The 22,622-nt window shown below is 43.9% G+C and overlaps 1 protein-coding gene across 6 annotated transcripts in view; it reads right to left on the bottom strand.

Moving 5' to 3' along the window:
- IKBKE (inhibitor of nuclear factor kappa B kinase subunit epsilon) overlaps positions 1–22,622 on the bottom strand; it is a 149,485-nt gene that overhangs the window by 86,850 nt on the left and 40,013 nt on the right. The window contains exons 22-23 of one of the 6 annotated variants that reach the window (XR_004000260.1): positions 10,779–10,958; positions 10,322–10,616 (exon numbers count right to left, since the gene is read on the bottom strand). The exons of 4 other annotated variants lie outside the window; for them this stretch is intronic. Coding sequence is in view for 1 of the 2 variants with exons in the window: in XM_030561627.1 (XP_030417487.1) it covers positions 22,488–22,521 (34 nt within the window). In the remaining variant the exon portion in view is untranslated. Of the gene's footprint in view, positions 1–10,321; positions 10,617–10,778; positions 10,959–20,017; positions 22,522–22,622 lie in introns of those variants that run through there. One more of the 6 variants, XM_030561627.1, reaches the window with a different exon arrangement.

Here is a 22,622-nt window from a genome sequence, read left to right as displayed (position 1 = left end):
TACTAAAACTACTCAGTCTGTTTGTGTATTTTTGTTTCTCTTTTTGGTTCTCCTAACTAAACGCATTCAGATTTTTATTTTTTTTTTAAATCTTCTTCCAGTGTCTTTAAACATTCCTAAGCAATATGAGCTACCCATCCTAAAACCTATTCACAGGGTGTTTGTAACACCTTGACTGTTTCACACACAAACATTAAGCCAAAATTTTCAGAGGGACCTAAGTGAATTAGATGCCCATATCCTGGACCTAAGTGAGTTAGATTCCCCTAGGTTCTCTCAAAAATTTCCCTCTTTGGAAGTGGCGGGTTGGTTTTTTTTTTTTTTTTTTCCAATAAACCATTTGTAAATATTTGGCCCTAAATTAAAGCACCATATCCCTTTAAATGCTTGACAGACAGACAATCATGCCTCACCTTTCGCATAAGGTGGAAAATTTTAACAGTAGAACTTTCGACACTGGTGAACACCCACCGTGTGCACCATTTATTACTAGTACTTTAATAAGAAGCAAGCAGGGCAGGTGGGAAGGAAGTGCATGTAGGGTGCACACGCTATTCTGCAGGGATTTAAACAACATATCATGTGACAAATTGACCAGCACTGACATATTATTGTACCATACTGTGCTACCATGTGATATGTTGATAGGGTTACACTTAATGAATATCAGATCATGTTAAAACCTTAATGTGATACAACAGAACCATATGCTGCTACTGTCTCTCCCACTTGCCCTTCATTAACAAATGGCACCAGGAGGTATATGTATGATCCCTGCTTACACCGTAGTATGTAAATCACAGCCAGAAACATTTGATTCAGAATCCAGAGCATTGGCCTGCTAAACCCAGGGTTATGAGTTCAGTCCTTGAGGGGGCCATTATATGGATATGGGGCAAAAATCTGTCTGGGAATTGGTCCTGCTTTGAGCAGGGGATTGGACTAGATGACCTCCTGAGGTCTCTTCCAATCCTGATATTCTATGAAGTGCCAAAAGCATAAAAACCAGAAAGTGCTGAACAGGGGAATAATTGCTCCAAAAAGGTCAGTGTTAGAACATGTCTGCCAAAAAAAGAGAGACCCACCCACCTACACCTTCCAATGGACCAGGAGCAAACTGTGATACTGCCTGCCTGCCAGAGAAACTGAGTCTGTCAAACTGATGCAAACTACATCCACTGCCAGAAATGCGGAATGACCAGCCCATTACAAAGCATTATCCAATGCTGCAGTCTTTATCATTGGCAGCTACATAAACTACCTTTATTTATCAAATCAAAAGTGAGGATATTTCATGGATATTACTCATCTGTCTCCCTCTTTACAAGGAAACAAATGAAATGACAGTGAAAAGCTCAGGAGATTTCATGACATTATAAATAACACATTCACACAGTTTCTACCACCCACTCAATTTAAGTTTACATTTGCATGAGAGTGGGAGGACAACTGTTTTATGAAAGGGAAATTTAACATCTCAAATGAGAGCTGGAGACAGACTTGCGCCATCTAGCCACAGAATACGAACATGAGAAGCAGCAAAGTAATCTTCCTGTTAAAATGCCTGAACGCTAAGGGAAAAGCATGCTGATGAGTGACAGGCATTTCATCTTCCAGGGACTTAGTCAAACTCCTGGCCTCACAGCTGATTTTGCCAACAACAGGTCCCAGCTCGGATGTTGGCAGGCAGCTATCACAAGGAACCAGACCGTCAAACTCATTCACAGGGGCTGCTGAACCGCCTCCAGATTTTCACAGCTTTGAGTTGCGACTGACCTAGGGTACATGTCTACCAGATGACCCAGAGCCCAATGGCTCCACAGACCACTAAAAAAACCAACCAACCAAAAAAAAAACCCCACACACCACAGTTTGGATGAAAGCAAACTAGGATGTTAACTCTCCCTGTGATGCTAAGTTGTACACAAAAGGCCGGGTCTCACGAGGCACTGAACACCCACGTCAGCAGAAGTCAATGGGCTTGGTTCTCCACTGACCAGCATTTGGGAAGTATTTTACACCAGAGCCAAGTGACAGCAGAACACTCCCTGATAAGAATCCTCCACTTACACCAATGGCTGTGACTCTACACAGAGCCACGCAGCAGAGAATGAGGTCCCACGGGTGTGCAGCAGCTCCAAGGATCAAAAGGACTCAGTCTCTACAATCAGGGCCAGACTTTCAGAAGAGCTCAGCACACTGGGTACATGCTTTACACTGAGCTCTCGTGAAAACCTGGCCCCAATTAATCTTTGTATTGTGGCAGCACCTAGGAGCCCTAGACATAACCAAGAGGCCGCGAGGCTTTGCACAGACACAGAACAAGACGACATCTAAAGAAGCTGGGAGTGCTGAGCACATACCAACCCAATTCTGCACTCTTGAAAATCTGGACCTAAATGTCAAATCACATCAAGCTGGGGACAACCAGTCAGTAAGCAAGCACTGCAACAGAAACGTGTGTCAGTAACAGACGGCGTGTTCAGCAATCAATCTCCAAGAACACTTTGCGCTCTTAGATCACTTCTCTTGAGGTGACTGAAAAACTGATTTATTAATGTCAAGGTAGGTCCTGCGACAAGAAAAAGGAACAAATACATTCATTAGCAAGACTAACTACTAATAGATTTTCAGTGTATTCATCATTTCCCCCCCTGCTGTATTCAGGATTCATGTTACAGCTATAATCAGCAAATGTTATGCTCTAGTGAATGACAATCAAACCAAAAAGGGTGAACTTCTCTGCTAAGTGAAAATACTACCCTGCCATCTATTAGACAACTGCTGTTTCAGGTACTTTCTTGCCCTTTCACTGTTATAATGTGGAATGTCTTCTCCAGCGATGAGGCATTTTCTCAAGATAACAAAGGTAATTAAAACATGACAATGGTCGCCTGAAAAAAAACAGAAAAATAAAATATTTTACTGTATATAAATCTAAGAAGCTACATTGACATGCCTACTCTTGTGAAAAGTGCCAGTAAGATCTCGGGCTTCAGTCCTTCAGACACTTAAGTTCATGTCTATCTTTACTATTATGAGTAGGGTCATAGTAGCCAAGTTCAAATGTGCACAAGCGTTTGCAAGGTCAGGGCCTTAATAACCATAAGTGGACCTCAGTTTTAGGTCTCCTTTGAATGATGGCACCTCCAACACCACAGGCAGAGCCAGCTCCAGGCACTAGCCGAGCAAGCTCATGCTTGGGGCGGCAGATTCTACGGGGCAGCAGATTCTACGGGGCGGCATTCTGACCAAACCTAAGGCGGCAGGGCTGCCTTTTTTTTTTTTTGTGCTTGGCCCTGACCACAGGAGACTAATGCCTTCAGTAGAGGAGGGGAAAGTAATTTCACCACAATGTTGACTTCTATTACCAAACTCCATGTTTTCCCAATGGAATCAAAATTAAACAGGTTTGCTTTTTTGTTTACTTCCATGTTTGGGCACTGCCGTCATTGCAATGTCAAAACAACCCTGGGGACAGAGTATTTTAACTGATACAGAAGGTTTGCTTGTTGGGAGGGATTTTTGTGCAGTACTGGAAATAAAAATGGTGCTGATGGCCTGTGCACAATCATGTGCTGGACTGTTTTTGCAGCCTGCCTCAAATTTCTCAGTTATTGGAGTAGAAAAAAAATTTAAGAAATCAAGAGATTTAGACTCCTGACATGCTTCCTTTTCCAGAACACAGCACTTTCAAGATGGACACTGATACTGACCTACTTTTAAATAAAAGGAGAATTTTTAAAATTTCACGTATAGTTATCTTGTCTCCATTTCTTTAGTTAATAACTAAATATTTCTCCATAAGCTATTGAACAAACCACCACGCAGAGTGAATTTAAGGAAGAGAACTCTTCTCCCACTCCATCAATATCTAGTATACATGTAATTCAGATCTGAATATGGTACACTAGCACAGACATTGCAATGCCAGTATAACCTCTGAAGCATGCATCCCCTGCCAGACACACAGTTTAATATACCAACGCACATCAGTATTAGATACGCTTTATAGGATTCTATGTGCTGCACAAGGCAGGGTTAGAAAAACAAACAGTACAACACAAGAGAAAATCACCGCAGAAATATTTAGCTGCTTAAAAAAAAATATAGCTCCAGTACTTCACAGGTTATCCGTGCCCTCGCTTGGAAAGAGGAATTTAATTACTGTCCCCTTTACCTCTAACTATATTAGCAGTTATAAGGACTTGGTAATAGGAAAATGTAATTTTCAGTGACTTAAACAAGTAGAAGTTATTGCCCAGACACAGGGCAAACGTCCATTCAGCACTGAACATGGAAGCATATTTATCAGCTACAAAAAGGGAGCGAGAGAGAGAGAGAGAGAGAATGTGCTGGGTACAAGAAAATGTACATTTACCTAACCCAATCACCCCATCAAATACAAGAGTCAATTAAAAAATATCAATAATCCAAATTCCTCTGACACTATCAGAAGTTCCACGCTGATAATTAAGTTCAATCAACCCTCTCCCCCAGTGTGTTATTTAGTTTACTGAGAAATGCCCTTACATTGCCAAATGGCATCTTGGCAGAAAAATATACATCGTGCAATGATTCAGGAGCATCCTGCATTCTAGGGGCTAAAATCCCATGAGCAGGTGCGTCAGAGGAGTCAGAATGTCACGATCGTAGATCATTAAACCATGGAAATTCTATAATGAAGGTAGGAGCATCTTCCAATACCAACATCATCATCATTACTCTATGAATTTGTGACTTTCTAGAAAGTCTTTGAAAGGGACGGGAAAAAAGCCTTATTAAATGTCACCAGCCCTCATGGAACAGCTGTTCTAAATCTTAAAGTCAAAATGACAGGCATTGTGCTATTGAAAAAAATGAACTCTCCAGCCAGCAGTTGACTACCACACATTAACACACACAAGCTCTTTGCTACCAGAATCAAAAACTCATCTGTCTCATCTATTTGAGCACCGTAGCACTATGCAAGTCCACAGTGTTGTATAGACAATATTACATTAGATCCCAATGAATGGATACTTTTTAAAGCAACACAGCCCCTGTGCATCAATTATCTGTCATCATCAATACAGCTATGTACTTAGCATGCCTCTACAGCTACTGAAGAAGGTAAAACAGGTAACCTACTCAAGAATAAATCTGCAAATACACTGTCAGAGTACCAGATGATTTACCAATGGGGCAAAGGAGAAGGCAAACAATGATCTCAAAACTGCAAACTAAGGTAAATACCTTCGGACATAATAGGTTTAATAAACGATAATGCAAACCACACAGAAAATTGAGAGAGAAAGAGGGAAAAATATATTCCCCACCTGGGAGGTTACTCAAGGTTTACAAGCAGGGAAAGAAATAGCTCTCCTCTAATAAATACATCAGTGTAGGCACCACTGAAATAGCCTTCTGCATAAAGCAGTGGAGCTCTCCTAGAGGAATCATAAGTGCTTTACAAGAATACAAATCAAACGCAACAAGGTTACACCATGTATTAGTTCTCTGAGACAATATACTAATTATATTAAATTAATATATTAGATTCCCTCCAGCTCATTTTTCTTGATACAATCAGTGGGACACGGGGTAGGAAATCTGGAGGTCAGCAGCCATTCTCAATCAACTACCATGGGGAGGGGGTATCCCAGAGGGGGGTGGCTGAACTGGAGGAAGGAGGTATCTGAATTCTGTTATGGGGGCTGAAGGGTTGGCTGAGGAGGGGGTTATTAAATATCGAATCGAGAAGGGCTACAAGTCCTTTGCAATTGGGGGGGGGGGGAAGAGAGCAGACATCTGCATAGGGAGGGAGCGGTGGAGAAGACGATCAGTCCCCAGCAAAGAGGGAGGGGGAGAGACACTTACTGGTGCAGCGCAGGGCCCGTTGCTGCACCGCCTCCCCGCACAGGTCGCACCAGCCCCTGCCGAGCGCGAAGGCTTCGAAGCGGTGCCCTTCCCCCTTCTCCTCCCGCACGCGGGGGTCCCGGGGCTGCTCGAAGATGGTCCGCACGTCGGGCAGCTGGCGCGGCGCCCCCGGGCGCAGCCGCAGCCGCAGGTGGAGCAGCCCGGAGCGGGGCGGCTTGCCCAAGCCGGGGGAGACGGGCGGGTCCTGGGGGCTGCAGCCGGCCAGCTCCACCTCTTCCCCGGGTGGGCTCTGGGCCCCGGCTCCGCTGCTGCCTGCGAACGGCTCCCGGGACTGCGGCACGGCCGAGGGAGCCGCGTCCCGCTGGGCGGGCGCCGTGCGCCCGGGGCCGGGGTCCTCCGCTGTGCCAAGGAGCCTCCTGCACCCAGCTTCGCCCCGCGGGTGCTCCCCTTCCTCCGGCCCCCAGCCGCCTCCAGCCTTCCCCAGCGGGGCTGCCAGCCCGCTGCCCCGCTCCGTGCCCCGCTGCTGGGGCATCGCTCCGGCTGCAGCCCCCGCGGCGGGCTGCTGCTGCTGCTGCGCCGGCGTGTGGCGCCTCCACTGCTTCATGTCACCGGACGCCGAGCGCTTGAGGATCTTCTTCCTCTCGTTGGCGCTGAGGCTCTGCAGGAAAAGCTGCTGCTCTTTGTCCAGGAGCAGCGGGTAAGGGCATTGCCCGATGGCAGGGGAGGCCATGGCCATTGCGAGCCGCCAGCCAGCAGCTCCGAGCAGCCGGAGGGTGGCCGAGGAGCGCAGGCGCTTTTAAAAGGGACCGGTCGCCTAGCCTCAGCCCTGCTGATTAAGGGGATGGAGAAAGGAGGAGACGGGGCGGGAAGCAGCTACAGCAGCAGCGCTCTCAGGTTTGCAAACGCAGCTGCAGTGAGAAGCAACCTGATTAAAAAAAACCCACCCACCAGGGGCAAGTTAAACCAGAATCGTTCTTTAGCGGGGGTAACACCTGAGCGAGCCAATCAACGACCCCAGCCCCGCTGCGCTAAACTCAAAACACTTCTTTCAAGAACCATTCCCTGCCCCACTGCGCTGACCGTCCAGGGTCCGGATCCTACAAACACTAGTGCTCCTATGTAACAAGGCAATCAGTGTAACTCTACCCAGGTGCATGCACGCCCAACTCGGTCACGTGTTTAGAGGAGGGAAGCACGGAGTTTTAAACCCGACTTATCAGCCCTTCCACCAAATGCCACACGGGGCCGGCGCTAGAAGGCAAATGTCTCACTGATCCACCTGCCCACATGTCATTTTCAAAAGTGAGGTAGGCAGTTAGGAAAATAAAAGTCTACAATAGTTTTAGGCTTTTAAGTGCCCAAGTCACTTTTGAAAACAGGATTTATGGTCAGATTTTTTTAAGGGTAGTCAAGCACTTAGTGGGATTTTCAAAAGTACCACCAGAATTCTGTTAACAAGCTGGACCTTTGGCACATCTAAGAATTTTGCCCCAGCATGTATCAGGGATAAAACAACATTCACAATTCGGAGTTCGATCACGTGGTTTTTGATACACCATGATAAATAAATCAAAATGTTAAGGGTAGAGAGTTTAAACTAAGTTACAGCACCTCCTCCTCCTTCCCTCCAGTTATTTGTTGAACTCCTATCTGCAGAACACTTTGGTCCATTAATTTCACACTTTCCCCCAACACATTAACAGGAAACTGTGCATGAAGATACAACAAGGGAGTTTTGGGAGGGGAAGTTTTGAATCATTAAATCCTAGTTTTTTATATATATATATATATATATATATATATATATATATATATATATATATATATATATATATATATATATATATATATAGGATATTTAATATAAATAAAGTAAATTACAGCCTTTGCAAAACAGTAAACTACCATTGACCTACATTGTTATACACACAGAGATACATTTCAGCTGGTGAGCAGACACTATTGCCAATTGAGCTCACCAGTATTTTCTCATTGTTTCCTTGTACGTCCCTGTCTGTCTGTATTCACTTATTTTATAGGTAGACTAAGCTCTTTAGGGCATAATCTGTCTCCTTGTTCTGTCTATACAGCACCTAGCACCTGCAGTCCAGATCTAGGACTAGGGCTCCTAGGAACTATATTAATAATAATGATGTCATTTTCCTACCTTTGTCACTATCACTTGTTTATTAAGATGTTAAGATTTTTTCATTGTGCACCAAAATATTCCAACTTAAGTGCTTGCTGCTAGGTGCCTAAATCCATATGTAAGGCACTTTCAGAGGTGACAGGCGTTCACAACTTCCACTGAACTTAATGGGAACTGCAGCTGCTCTAGGTTTTCTGGAAGAAACATGGGGAGGGAGGGGGGAGAGAGAGAGAAATCAAGCCACTTAGGTGCCTAACTTTGAGCTCCCAAGTTGAAAAGTTTTTACTGCTCCTTTTTGGTATGTTTTATTCCCTGGAAGCAAAGTGAAAATGAACTCATCCACTTCCCATTGCAGGCAGCTTCTGGCACTAGCATTGACCTAGCTGCAAGAAGAGTTAGATAATGTCTGGCTGTTTGGGGGGGGGGGGGGCTTTTTTTTTTTTTAAATCTCAGTTTGAATTTTTAATACCCTGAAACTTTTTTTTTCCTTTTAGACTCTCCCCCCACCCCCAATAACCTAGCTTATGGGCCAAATTTGACCTGATTGTCCATTTAAAACAACAAGGGATTTTTGAGGTAGATAGAGGGAGGTGAGCAAGAATACCAATGAGTGGTGGGAGGACTGTCTGCACAATCTGCCCTGCTTAGCCTTTCCACAAGGTGGACCTTTCACTTTTCTTCTGTCTTTCACATTGGAGTAAGCCAAATTGGAAGACCCATGCTTTACACAGGTGGAAGTGACAATGCTAGGTGCAAGGAGACAATGATCTTAGGTGCCTCCTTTTCCATGTCTGCAGTATTGTCAATCCTTGCAATTTTATAGTCTCACAATAGTTGGTGTTTTTTCTTAAAGCCCCAGCTCATGGAGTCAAATGATTACATGAGAAGCTCCCTATCTCCTAAGGTGTCAGGTGGATTAGTCAGGCAAAGTACAGGAGGATGAGATCTTGACATGGAAGGTGCCACAGAAGTGCTCAATATGAAAGGGGAGAGCTCCTGCAGTGCTTTGCCTGGGATGGGATGAATGAGTGATGTGGCTGAGCAAGATCTATCCAGAGGAAATTCCAGTAGACCTCTCCAGTTTGTCTCTTGATTTTAAAACCAGAAGATTAGTAGTCACAGTAATCAGCACCTTTAAGAAAGCAGCAGACCAATTAGTGGATAACTGGAACTAATGGAAATTTTCCAACTGCATTACAGAGGCTTATGTGCATTTAGAAAGTTGAAACTTCTCTATAGATGCCACAGGCAAAATTAAGGGGGAAAATATTATAGACCAACTTGAAAATGGCTTCAGCCTGGGCCTCAAGGCAGCTGCACACCCCAAGTGGGTACACATCTAGTTACCTGCTTTGCATTCACCACTGCCAAGCAAACAAGCGGTTTTCAGGGAGCACAAAAATAGGGGTGGCAAAACAAGCTGCTGCTTTGGAAGATTTTTGCCGCCTCCTCCTCAGAGCTTCCTGCAATCTCTGCTTTGCAAACTCATTACTTTCTATGCTTTTTCAATCGAGAGAAAAAGAACAAAAAGCCAATCATACCACTAAATGTAATATTGTACCTTCTGCAGTGCTTCTCGACTAGGGAACACCAAGCACTCCCTAAACATCAGTGAGAGTTCAGTAAGTGCTCACGAGCCAGCTATTGTCCCCATTTTACAGATAGGAATACGGAGGTACAGAGAGAATAATTAGGTCAAGGTTTTAAAAAATGACTAATTATTTTGGGTGCTTCAGTTTTTGGGTGTCCAGCAAGAGAGGCTAAAGAGGTCTGATTTTCAGAAGGTGAATGGCTCCACAATTTCTGAAATTCAGGACCTTTTAAGGCATCTAAAGTTGGATGTTTAAATGAGATATTCAAAAATTGCTAGACACTTCTGAAAATTTTGGCCAAGGTCACATGCCAAGTGAGCAGTAGAGCCGGGAACTGAATTGGGTCTTCCAGATCCCAGGCCATTGCCCTATCCCAGCATCACCCTTTCCTTCTGGCACAAGGGCTCTCATACAGGTATAAAACTGGTGCAACTTCAATAGTGTTACTTCTAAATAATTTTCAGTGAGTTACATGGGTTCCAATGTGAGAAAAATCAAGTCAATAATGTAAAGAGATAATAGCTTTTCATTTACTGTACTGGAGGAAAATTTGAGTTCTTAAGTGTGTCTGTTTCACAAGGGAGTGAGGGATGAACCAGAGGTATCCAAAAATACTGGATCTGGTTTACAAGCTTACAGTGCCACAATAGCATAGAGATTGCATGAGGTTAACACTCAAGACAGTTATCAAACAGCAGTCCAGCTTGCAAAATTCTAGTTTCATTCCTCATTTCAGCACAAAGTTGTTTTTTGTTTTGTTTTTGCCTTTTAAGGTCTCTTCTTCACAATGTTCAGGATCCTAGGTTGTTTTAATATAATCACAGCTGCTCTTTTCTTTTCTATGAAATTGAGGGCTGTGTTTTACTGAAGTGACAGAGTTACAATGCAGGTGCATCCCACACACCCACCCACACACACCAATAAGAGGAGAGAATGGAAGAATATTTGAGACAGGCAAACGCATATTATGTCAAAGCTTCTTCGTCAGAGATTTTTACTTCAAGGTTATGTGGGATCTGAAAAAACAAAAACAAACAAACAAAAAAAACAGAACTTCAAATAAAAATCCATGGGCCCCAGGAGGAGTCAATCCAAAAGTTTTGCTTCATATACAATTATGTGACAATTCCCTATTGGATTCTGGGTCTGTTCCAATCATATGCATCCTTTATACTTACAGGGCTGCTGGACTGGAAGAATTCACTCTCTCATGCATTTCTTGTTCTGTCAACATCTAGTCTCATGATCTGCACACAGGACCAAGACTCAGGAATTCTTGAGTTCCAATCTTGTTCTGATACTGACTTCGTCTGTGACCTTGCGAAGATCACATAACCTCTCTGCCTTAGTTTCCTTATCTGTAAAATGGGAATATTTACTTACCTTGAAGATGGAGGAGGACTGAGTGTGTCAATATTTGTGAACTGCTATATATTCTTCTGCATATTTAAACAGATCTACCCTTATACACACACAAATTGATTCCCCTCACTAAAATGCAGCAACCTCTGAGGAGAGACTTCGCAACTATTTAACAGCACAGAGCCACACTACACAATTGTTTAGGGCAGAACATCACTAACTAGGTGGAACTGCAGGTGGAATTTAGAGAGGCCCAAAGCTCTTACCTCTGCACAGCTCTAAAACCAACAGCAGAATTTACTCCTGGGAAAACTGTTTGAACACACCACAGTGTTTCCCTGTTTGCTTTTCAGTACAGGGAGCAAATACTGGATGTTGTTGCTAAAGTTTCTAACATTTTATGTATGAAGCACTCTCCTGCCCCTCCACCAAAGGAAGTTCTCTACAGCAGAGCTGGATGAAATTTTCTGGACAAATAGTTTATTTGCTGAGAAATAGAGTTTCAGGTTCACCCAACTATTTGCAAATTAGGTCAAATTAGGTGAATAGTTTTGGCCACACAATAATTTAAAAAATATATATATATATTTTTTAGGGTAAGTCAAAAACTTTTCATTTTGATTTTTCATTTGAAAATGCCATCTGGTTAAAATAAGTAGCCAGAAAGAATAAGACACCCCAAAACAAAACAAAAAAAATAAAAATACACGTCGGGTCAAACATGACATTTTGTTGGAACCAAATTTAAGTTAATTTAATTTTGAACACTGAACAAAAATAATCAGGTGTTGTTTGCTCATCTCTGATCTGTGAATGTTTCCTATCATGTCACAACCCTCCAAATGCTGATCTAAATGTTTGCTTGGCAGGTATTAATCCATAGCCAATATACCTGTAAAGAGCGGTATTTTTTTTTTGTTTCCACTACCAAAAAATGCATACTCAGCTGCTGGACAACAAAATGCTTCTGCTCACTATGGACCAATACAGTTTGTTAAAGGACTATTTACCACAAGAGGAAATTGGTAAATGAACCTTCACTTGAGAGCAAGCTGTAGACATGCTTAAGACATTGACTATCTATCCTGAACATTAAATACAACGATAATCTTACTTACCCCTCTACCTTACAGACCAAGCAGAATATCAGGGCCTGTCCCGCAATCCACCATTACTGTATTGTGGTGTCTTGACATATTATGGTCACTGAATCAACATGTTAATAATGTGAACTTTCAAGGGGCTGAAATACATGCTCAGAGTAAAAGTCACTGCCCACCAGGAGCCCACACTTCGTTATATGCATCAGAAGGTGGCAATTCAGGCAGCTTCTCACCTTCCACCCACCTCTATCCTGGGTTTTTTTACACTCTAGTTTGGGTGCCTCTTGAGCTGGTGTGTGTGTGTGTGTGTGTGTGTGTGTCTGTCTGTCTGTCTGTCTCAGACCCATTCTAGCTGACACAGGGTGTGCATGGCTGCGTGCGTGTTCTGAGCACAGATAGTTGCAGGACAAAGCCCAAATCCATTTGAGAGGATTAAAGTTGTTTTGGTCAATTGCTCCTCTGCCACAAATCCAGGGGGACTGTGGGTATGGCTACACTTACAGTTGTACAGCGCTGGGAATTACAGCTGTCTTCGTACAGCTGTGTAGGGAAAGCGCTGCAGTGTGGCCACATTTGCAGCATTTGCAGCGCTGTTGGGAGTGGTGCATTGTGGGCAGCTATCCCAGCGTTCAAGTGGTTGCAACATGCTTTTCAAAAGAGGGGGCTGAGGGGGAACGTGGGGGAGAGAGAATGGATTTTTGGATCTGTCAGCTCCCTGCCTTGCAAGTTCTAAGGACTGGAACATACAAATCACCAACCTGCAATCAATTTAAAAGTTTCACTAAATGCAAATTATGCACTCCTAAATAGCCTTCAGACCACATAAGCAGCTGCTCAACACGGACTCCCCGCTCCCCCTCTGCCGTGTGACTTCTCTCTTCAAGCAAACAGCTGTGAACCTTCCAAAGCAATTGCCCTGCCTTCCTCCACTTGCTCGAGCAAACAGGAGCTGTGTTTGTTTTTTAGATAAGCAGCTCCGGGGGAGCTCGAAGTTCAGCCATTCTTCCAGTTTGTTGTGAGCAGGCATTCTGGGATACCTCCTAATACCCTGGAGGCCAACAACAGTGCTTTTGGTGGCCACAGTTGATGAGCTGTGCTGCATCACCAGCCCTGCAATCATTACACCCCAAGCAAACCAGGTGTACAGCCAGCGCTGCAGCCATGGAGTTACAGCACTGGATGTGCCTTGTAGGGGTGGCCAGTTACTAAGTAGCAGTGCTCTAAACCCACCACCAGCGCTGCAACTCTGCAGTGTAGCCAAGCCCTGTGTCACTTTCAACTGGTTTCACAGTCTGAGACAAAATAAGAACTTGGGGGATTCCCCAGTTGCTTTTGGATTCAGTCTGTTAGTGGTTCTTGCCAGAGGAAATTCCCTGTGCATACCGGAAGGGGACACCCTTATTGCCTCATTATACCATTTAATAGCACATGCCTAGACACAGGCTGGAGGAGGCAGGCTACAGGAAATTTTGCAGAGGCGGGGTTCCACCAGAGAAGCAGATCCTCCCTTTGGAGGAAAGTCCCCTTACATCACAACAGAAAACCTTCTACCTACAGGTCATGTATGTGAGTGTATTGCGTGTGTCTGATTCCACCGTGTCAGCTCTTGTGGCCAGGGAGTGGGAAAGTTTTCACGCTGTAATAATGGTGCACAAACGGGTGAAGATAACAAATCTGTATTTGTGGCAGGAACACAAAGTACAGAAGTTTGTGATTTCCAAGGAGAAAGGACAGAGTGTGATCATTTGGATGGGCTTCTCAAAAGCGCTCAACACTGGCCTCACTTTGTTCCTTTATAAAATCAACACCCGATTTCATATATATATGAAATCTCATCTTGTGCATTCAAACTTTGAGGAGCAGAAAGGACTTACTCTTAGGAAGAAGGATGTTTCTGAGAGCAAAGCATGAGACTAAGGGTCAGGACACCCGGGCTCTACCCCCAGCTGTGCCATGGAATCCATGTGACACCTCAGGAATCCATGGAATCCATGTAACACTCTATGCCTCTGCTTCCCCATCAGTAAAATGGGGATTCAGAGCAGATCAGTGTGGCTACATTAATGAATGTTTTTATGCATTTCCAGGCCTTGGGCTGCAAGGTGCTACAGAAATGCAAAATAGTATTGTATGGGACTGAGCGGGAAAACATCCCTTTCTTTCCACTTAGACATTAAAATGTAGCATTAAAAAAAGCAGGGTTTTGGATAGCGTCTTTAAATTGCTAGGTTAAGCTTGCACAGGGATACAGCCTAGAGCTTGCAAGAGGACATCATTAGCTATGCTAGAGTACTTGGGGAAAAAGCAACCTCACTGCTCTTTTCCCAACCTCCTGAACTGGACAGCTACAGTCTATTAAGCACTATTTTGCAGAAAAGATGATACAGTTTCTTCCCTAGAAAAATGTTTCTATTTTCATTTGTCAGCAGTTTGTACGGGCCAGGAAAAGGCTGGTTAGAAACAGTGGTTAACCTGGTCCAAATAACCTTTAGGAACCAGTGCATCTCATCTTCCGACACTGAAAATCATGAGGTGACTATTAAAAGATATAAATGAGACAGAGTATCAGAGGGGTAGCCATGTTAGTCTGGATCTGTAAAAGCAGCAAAGAATCCTGTGGCACCTTATAGACTAACAGACGTTTTGGAGCATGAGCTTTCGTGGGTGAATACCCACTTCCTCAGATGCATGTAGTGGAAATATCCAGGGGCAGGTATATATATGCTAGCAAGCAAGCTAGAGATAACGAGGTCAGTTCAATCAGGGAGGATAAGGCCCTGTTCTAGCAGTTGAGGTGTGAAAACCAAGAGAGGAGAAACTGGTTCTGTAGTTGGCAAGCCATTCACAGTCTTTGTTCAATCCTGAGCTGATGGTGTCAAATTTGCAGATGAACTGAAGCTCAGCAGTTTCTCTTTGAAGTCTGGTCCTGAAGTTTTTTTGCTGCAGGATGGCCACTTTAAGGTCTGCTATAGTGTGGCCAGGGAGGTTGAAGTGCCCTCCTACAGATTTTTGTATTAGGAATGGCAATATGCTAGAACAGGGCCTCATCCTCCCTGATTGAACTGACCTCGTTATCTCTAGCTTGCTTGCTAGCATATATATACCTGCCCCTGGATATTTCCACTACATGCATCTGAGGAAGTGGGTATTCACCCACGAAAGCTCATGCTCCAAAACGTCTGTTAAGTCTATAAGGTGCCACAGGATTAAATGAGACAGATACACTCGCATCCTCTCCCACCCCCCAGCTCATTTGTTCTTTTTAAAAAAAAAAAAAAAAAAAAGCTCTGTGGGGTCAGTTGATTTTTGTTTGAGCAATTCCAAACACAAGGGGTGAAATTCTTGCCCTACAGAAAGCAATGGGAGTTTTACCAGCACCTTCAGTGAGGCCAGGGTTCACCCCAGCTGCTTGAGATGGTGGGGGACGGGTGCAGGAGGGAGTGAAAGAAGCCTTCTATATCAAGGGTTAACATTAGAAAATTACAAGCCAACTAATTTTGGCAGGAGGATTTCTGTTTCATGTTGATTCAGGGAGTTCCATCTAACTGTTGTTTTATGGCAGTTTAAACAGGACAAGAGCAGTTAGCGAAACCCTGCAGGGAGTTTGCCAAAAAAGCGCAATGAATTCCTGGTCCGAACCCCAGCTGGTGTAAATCAGTGCCACTCCACTGAAGTCAAGGGAGCTGTGCTAATTTACCCCAGCTCAGCTTCTGGTCCTCTGCTCCTCCAAGAGTTCTAAGTATGTTTAAGGCTGACTGAAATATAAATGCTAGCTTATAAATTAGGAGGTTCTTAGAAAATAATTTGTGGGTAAGGTTTTTAAAACAGGGCCACATTCCCAGTATGTTCACGATCACAAGTGGTTTGGTTTGAGAGCTGGGTATTTAAAATTGGAATGTAAAGGGAATGTTTAGATTCTATGCCAGGTTTCACTTGGTGTATATGATTTTTTTTCCTTCCAGAAGTCTCTAGAGATACTTATTATATCTACCACCACGATCTTTGCAGAAGCCTTACGTTAATACGGTTTAAATTGTTTGTTGTATACCCAAGTCTGAAACATTAAACAGATTTCAGTTTAAGTTGATTTTAGCCCCAGATTTTCCAGTAGTGGCCACTAAATTTTTGATTCCTCATTTCTGAGGAATTCAACCAGACAAACCCAGGGGCTGACTTTGTGGATATGGAACTCCCACAACTCCCACTGAAAACAACGGCAGCCCAGCATGTCTGAAAGAACAGACCCCAGATGTCTCAAGCGTTCAGATGGATGGTCCAGTGGTCAGGGCACTAGCCTAGGACTTGGGTTCAAATTCTTATTTCACCTCAGCCTTCCTGTGTGAGCATGAGCGAGTCGCAGCCTCTCCATGCCATTTGTGCAATAGTACTGCCCTGCCTCCTAGGAGTGTGTGATGACAAACCCATTAAAGATTAAGAGGATCTCAAATCCTATGGTGATACGGGCCATGCAAGTGCCTTAGACAGACACCCAAAAACTGGGGCACTTTAAAAGACGACAACATTTTCAGAAGTGGCCCCCAATCTTCATCTCTCTCCTGTAAAGTAGAGTTTGGGGCTCATTTAATGCATGTTGTGGGCCCCAGATTTTTTTTTTTTTTTTTAAAGAGATTTATCCTTCAAGGATCACATTTGCATCAAGGAAGCAAAACAAGCCCTTGTGATGTGACCACTGCATATTAAACTGACCTTAACTAATATTCACTTTTACTAAGTGCTACCCCCACCAATTGCTGCACTCACATTTTGTCCTTTGCTATTGACTTCAATTGTAAACGCTGAAGCAGGAACTGTGTGCGCGCATCTCACAAACTCATGCACACAGCCTAGTGCAATGAGGCTCTCTGGGTGCTACCACAATACATGTATTTAACAATAATAAGCCAAAAGAAAACCAAGTAGAAAACTTCCCACTTTGGTCTCCAGCCCAGTCCTGTGACCCTGGAGGTTTGGATCCTGATTTCTTCTTAAGACATCTCTCCCAACTCCAACCCCAAAGAAACCTCTTCATAGTCCTCCCCTCAACTGGCTGCTCAAAAGGTGAGGTATGCAGATCTGAAATTAACCCCTTGTTAACCAGGGACCAGGCAGCAGCCCCATGCATGTACACATCATGTGCAACAGTAATAACAGCTAGTGTTTAGCCTCTCCAAGCAGGAAGCAAAAAATAAAATAAAATTAACCCCTCCCCCCCCAATCAGGCACAAGGATAGTTGAGGCTTATCCAGACTGTGAGGCTATTAATTTATCTTAAGGCTGACACCACCCTATTGTCAGGGGGTGAAGGATACACTCAGGGCTTAGAGTCTGAGCTTAAGCAGCACTTTGGGACCGCTGAGTTTCTTTAAATCACAATGACAAAGTGACCTGTCAGGCTGCCTGAGCCCAAGGACGTGACTGCTCGAAGGACGCAAGAGTCAACGCTCTGGAACCAAAACATTCACTCAGGGGGGTTGAGGTTTGACAGTGGGGTTTACCATTGATTGTTTAGCAAACCAATGATTAGCCACAGAAAACGCACTGGAAAGGGAATTGCAGGAGGAGAGGTGAAAGAAAGAAGAAATGACTTTTTACAGATCTGCTGGAACAGTCATTCTTGGTATCCTGTTTGCTATTAATTCAGACATTCATGCTTGGATAGCAGCCCCGCTTCTTTTTCTATATGTGGGATCAGCAGATTGGCTGGAAAGTATGAACAACCACAAGTATTTTGCACTTTTCTAGTGCCTTGATCAGAAGCTCTCGGATTCAACCATCTCTTGGGGCAGCCCAGGATTGCTATTGTCATTACATAGGTGCAGATGCTGAAGCCCAGGAAGGTCAACTGACTTGCTTATGGTAAAAATCAAATAAACTAGGACTCAGGAATCTTAGCTCTTAAATCCCTTTCTCTGGTAACCCAGTCCCATAATCAGACCCAATGCTATAAACAGAAGTCAGATGTCTTGGTTCCTAGTCCCTCGCTCTGAGCACATGATCCAATGCTATGTTCAAGAACTGGAAACAGAACCCTGGAATCCTGGCTCTCTGTAGTATCCTGCTGTAACCATTGGATACTACTTCCTCCCTTAAAAGTATCAAGTTAGTCATATTTTTAAAATGCTAATAGCTTCAATAATAATCAAAACTAGCAAGAAATATTATCAAGGGGCAGGGACTAACACATTGAAACACTAAGTTTCATAAGTGTGAAACTTTCCTCCAACAATAGTTTCTCTTTCTGAAGTTAATCCTGAGAAACTGACAAGGAAGCTTGACACAGACTGGCTGTTCTACTCCATGATGTCTTTGAAACACTCAGCTTGCCCTGACTTGTAACATATCTTACACCAGGACGCAGTGACGGAAAAACCCACAACCACAAGACAACTATGTTTTTACTAGACATGGAGATTAATTACTGGCAGTGCCAGTACAAAAGCACCTATCTGCATTGTGAAAGAGTCAGAGGCCCACTGAGCCAAATGCTGTAGGCATCCACTCAGAGGCAGTCCCTGCCCCAAGGAGTTTGCAATTTGAACAGACAGGCTTGAAGGGGAGTGACTTACCCAAGGTCATCCAACAGGCCAGTGGCACAGTCAGGAACAGAATCCAGGTCTCCTGGCTCCCAGCCCAGTACCCTACCCTCTTTATCACACTGTCTCTCCACTTACCATTAAATGGCTACAAACACTTGGCTGTGAGGATCAAGTAGTGCAGCGAGCCTGCGGGCCCCACTAGAGATTCCTGGACACCTTCTACATTGTATCATTAGCATAGTTCCCTTTTTTTTGTAGCATGAAAAGTAGGAGTCTAGGGGGCATAGGCAGTGATTTATCTATAAGTGTGAATGCGGTGGGGGCGAGGGGAGAGAGCACCAGGGGAATTCTCTCCCCTTTTAAATGATTAGCTCCCAAGTTCTAAATAGCCACCTCTCAGACATGGATTGCATTTGCAACCCCACTCCCCTCCCACTTTGTGAGCATCATCATCACTCAGGTTAGCTCCATTTGCAGCTTGGAGACCTTTTATCTGGGTCTCTTTGCTCCCTTCCGCTGGGCGTTTCACCCATAAATCACCCAGCGGGAAGATGGAAAAGGGAAAAGACAGTGCATCTGACTCTGCTTGCAAATAGCTTCTTGATATCATCTAATGTTTGCCCCCTGGAGAGTCTAAGCTTCCTATATCACCACCTGACACACTGCTGCCAGCAAACAGCTGAGTCAGCGGATAACAGCTAAGGATTACAACCCCTTGTAAAGCCCAACGTTAAAAAACAGTAGGAAGTTTGGGGCATAACAAATACTGGAGACAAAGCATTTAGAATCAGCATTGACTTGGAGCAACAGGGATTTTGAATAGATCTCATTTTTCCTGGCCTACAATTATATGGGAATTAACTCCCTTCTCCCTCAGTCCCAGCTCTTCTAGACCAACACAGGCAAAGGGCTGTGGCTGTCCTCACACACAAAGCAGCAGTGGCATCTTCAAACGGCTCCACTGGCTCAGCATTCATTTCAGGCATCAGCTCAGAACTGCCCTGTTTTAAGTCCTCCACAAACTCACTCCAGCCAACCTCATGAACTTAGTCACTTCTACTTCTCTCCCTGCTCAATTGGCACTGGCCTCATCCTTGCATTCCCTCCCCCCTGAGCCTCTCTCAATGCTGTCCATGCTAAAGCCTTCTCCTCAGTGGCTCCTGCCATCCAGAACAGCTTCCCTCTGTCTCTGTGACCCATAGATTACTCCATTTCAAAACTCAGAAGATGAGAAATGGTTCTTTGCTTATACGTATTCAGTCTCTTGACCAGATCAGGGAACCATTGTGCTAGATGTTGCATGGGACACATCAGAGAGAGTCCCTGCCAAAGAATTTAGGATCCAAACAGACAGAACAAAAAGAGTGAGAGAACGGAATCAGTTGCATGAATAGATTTTTTTATTTACACCCAGCAGACCAGTGGCAGAGGCAGGAATAGAACCCAGCACACAGTGCTCTAGCCACTAGGTCATGCTTCCTCAAGGCCCCAGTCTCTATTATTCTGGGATAAACTTAATCCCAAAAGGCCTGCTGGGGATCAGCAATAAATCAAGCTATAGAACATGCAAACAATCTGTTTCTCCTTTACAAATGCAGCCACATTTTATAATGAACTCTGCGCACAGCAATACGAAACACTCATTGTTCGTTCTGTTCTCATGTGGATTTATCTTCAAAACCATGCATGAAAATTATGGCTTGGATCCTGCACTCTGGTGCATGCAGCAGACCCCTGGCCCATGCAGAATCCCACTGAAGAACACGGAGTTTGGCCAAACAGGATGGGGGTCTGTGCATATATCACAAACAAGGACACCTTTCAACCACTGTCAAAGGCCATTATCTCCCTAATGAAAGCTAACAAAATGCTTTCCTGGAAGGCTGCAGTCAGATTTATTGGGAGTTTGGGACTCTCCAGATCTGCAAACTCCACACACAATATTCTGCACGTTGGAGCAGAGGCTTTATAAATAGCCCTAGTAATCATTTCTGTAACAAAACACATTTCTGTAACCATTTTATTCCATTATCACGCGTATGTTAACAGACACCACAGACATGACCAAGCAAACGAGTTCCATTTACAAGTTGTTCTCCAAACAGACCAGACCATTCCTGTGTTTACATTTGGTCTGCATTAAAGCGATGGCTTCTCTGCATCAGATACTTTGTCGGATCCAGATCAACTGCACCACCAAATACGCTTGGATCACTGATTTGGGTAATCAGAGTCAAGAGACAGGGAGCCAAGAGGGTACCAGGACAGCGTATTAGAAAAGAAGGTTTGGAGAGCAAAGCATTCAGATAGTCAGTGTTCTGGGATTACACGCACACAGCTCTCATTAACTCTGGTGGCAGTTAAAAGCGGAGATTCAAGAAAGAAGAGATTCCTGATTGAAAACAAGATTGAAATTCATAGAGCCAGATCATGAAGCTGGTGGAGATCAGTGAAGCTCCAATGGAGACACCAGCTGACAATCTGGCCCATATTGTCCAGGAATGATGAAACTTAGTGGGTAGTGAAATTATTCCAGAAAGAGCTACTTTTATACCATCTGTTTCATTAGTGTAGCTTTCTGTGAATAAATGTTCAACAGCGCCTCAGTGATTTAGGAGCCAAAGCCCAATTGTCAAGAATGACTTGGGCACTTAAGACCTTGAAGTTCCATTAACTTTCAATAAAATTCAGGCTCCTAAGTGCCTAAGTCCCTTTTAAAAATATAATGTAGGTCTCCAAGTCACTTTTGAACATTTTTCACTAGGTCCCTTATAGGATGTCAATTTAACAGATTTAAATTAAATTGCCAATAAGCCAATCGGACCAGCATTCTCTAGAATAATTCAGGATTTCACAGATAGATCATTTGTCTGCTTGGCATGGACTTCCACGGCTCATGCCAAAACAAAAATCACCTTCTCCCATTTGTAAAGATGCATTTTGATGCAGCCCATGGATGTCACGTTAAAGGATTTTACACAATATCGTCAATATGGAATCACTCAGGGAGCATGTGCATGCATGTGCATATAAGCACAGAGGTCATGTATCGCTCTGGAAACAGACCTACAAGACACAGCAACCGAAGCTTCCAATTGTTCCATATTCTTATGGCCATCGGTAATCAGAACGCATGTGACTTAGGTGGAGAGGAAGTGACAGAACACAACCAGATGGTCCAGTCAGTCTCCAGTGGACAGTTGACAACAGCTATACTCCAAAGCGAAGCTCTTCGAAGATTTGGTGCTGCTGATTTCTGCATTGCCCATATTCCACCTTCTCCCAGTTGGAAGAGGGACGATTTCCATACCGGAGCAGATCTTTGGTCCATCGAGTCCACTATCCTTCCTGCACACGGCTCACATTGGCAAGGACCCGTGATGATCAAAATTGACAAGGATAAAGAAACCAGGAGATCATGCAATGGAGAATCATCTTTAAGCTGGAGTCACAAATTACAGAGACTTCTGCTTGTGTTCCATGGGTGGGAGAGATGTAAAGTGGCTTTAAGAAGCTGATTTAATTTAACCCATTTCATCTAACAGAGCATGGTCTCCTTGATACTGGATGAAGTCAACAATTCGATGGGAATAAGAAATCAATGTAAAATATTGGAAATAATCCATTTTCTCAAAGGAAACCCAAAACAGGGTAATGTCTGAACAACATTAGGGACACTGCCAGTATTCAAGTGCTTAAGGCTTGCAGCCCAGGTAAGGCTAATGCTGGTGAACTGTGCCAAAGTGCTGGAGCAGAGAGGTAGGACAAGGTGATGTCTTTGAATTAAAGTTCTCCATCGATCTTGACCCAAAGTGGGAGATATAATTTAAAAACAAAAAACCAAACACTATTTCATCAGCTCCAAATCCATCACATCACATCTCCCTCAAACATCTGGAGCGGACGCAACCCCACTTAACCTGTGGGAACAAAATCAAAAGGTTTATACTAGAGAAGGACACAAAGCAACCTTCCTGGATTCATACACTGCTGAACTCTGGAATGAAATCTGGATGTGGAT

Source organism: Gopherus evgoodei, chromosome 4 (genome assembly GCF_007399415.2).
Source record: "Gopherus evgoodei ecotype Sinaloan lineage chromosome 4, rGopEvg1_v1.p, whole genome shotgun sequence".
NCBI lineage: Eukaryota > Metazoa > Chordata > Testudines > Testudinidae > Gopherus > Gopherus evgoodei.
This window is presented reverse-complemented; position numbering and strand designations above follow the sequence as displayed.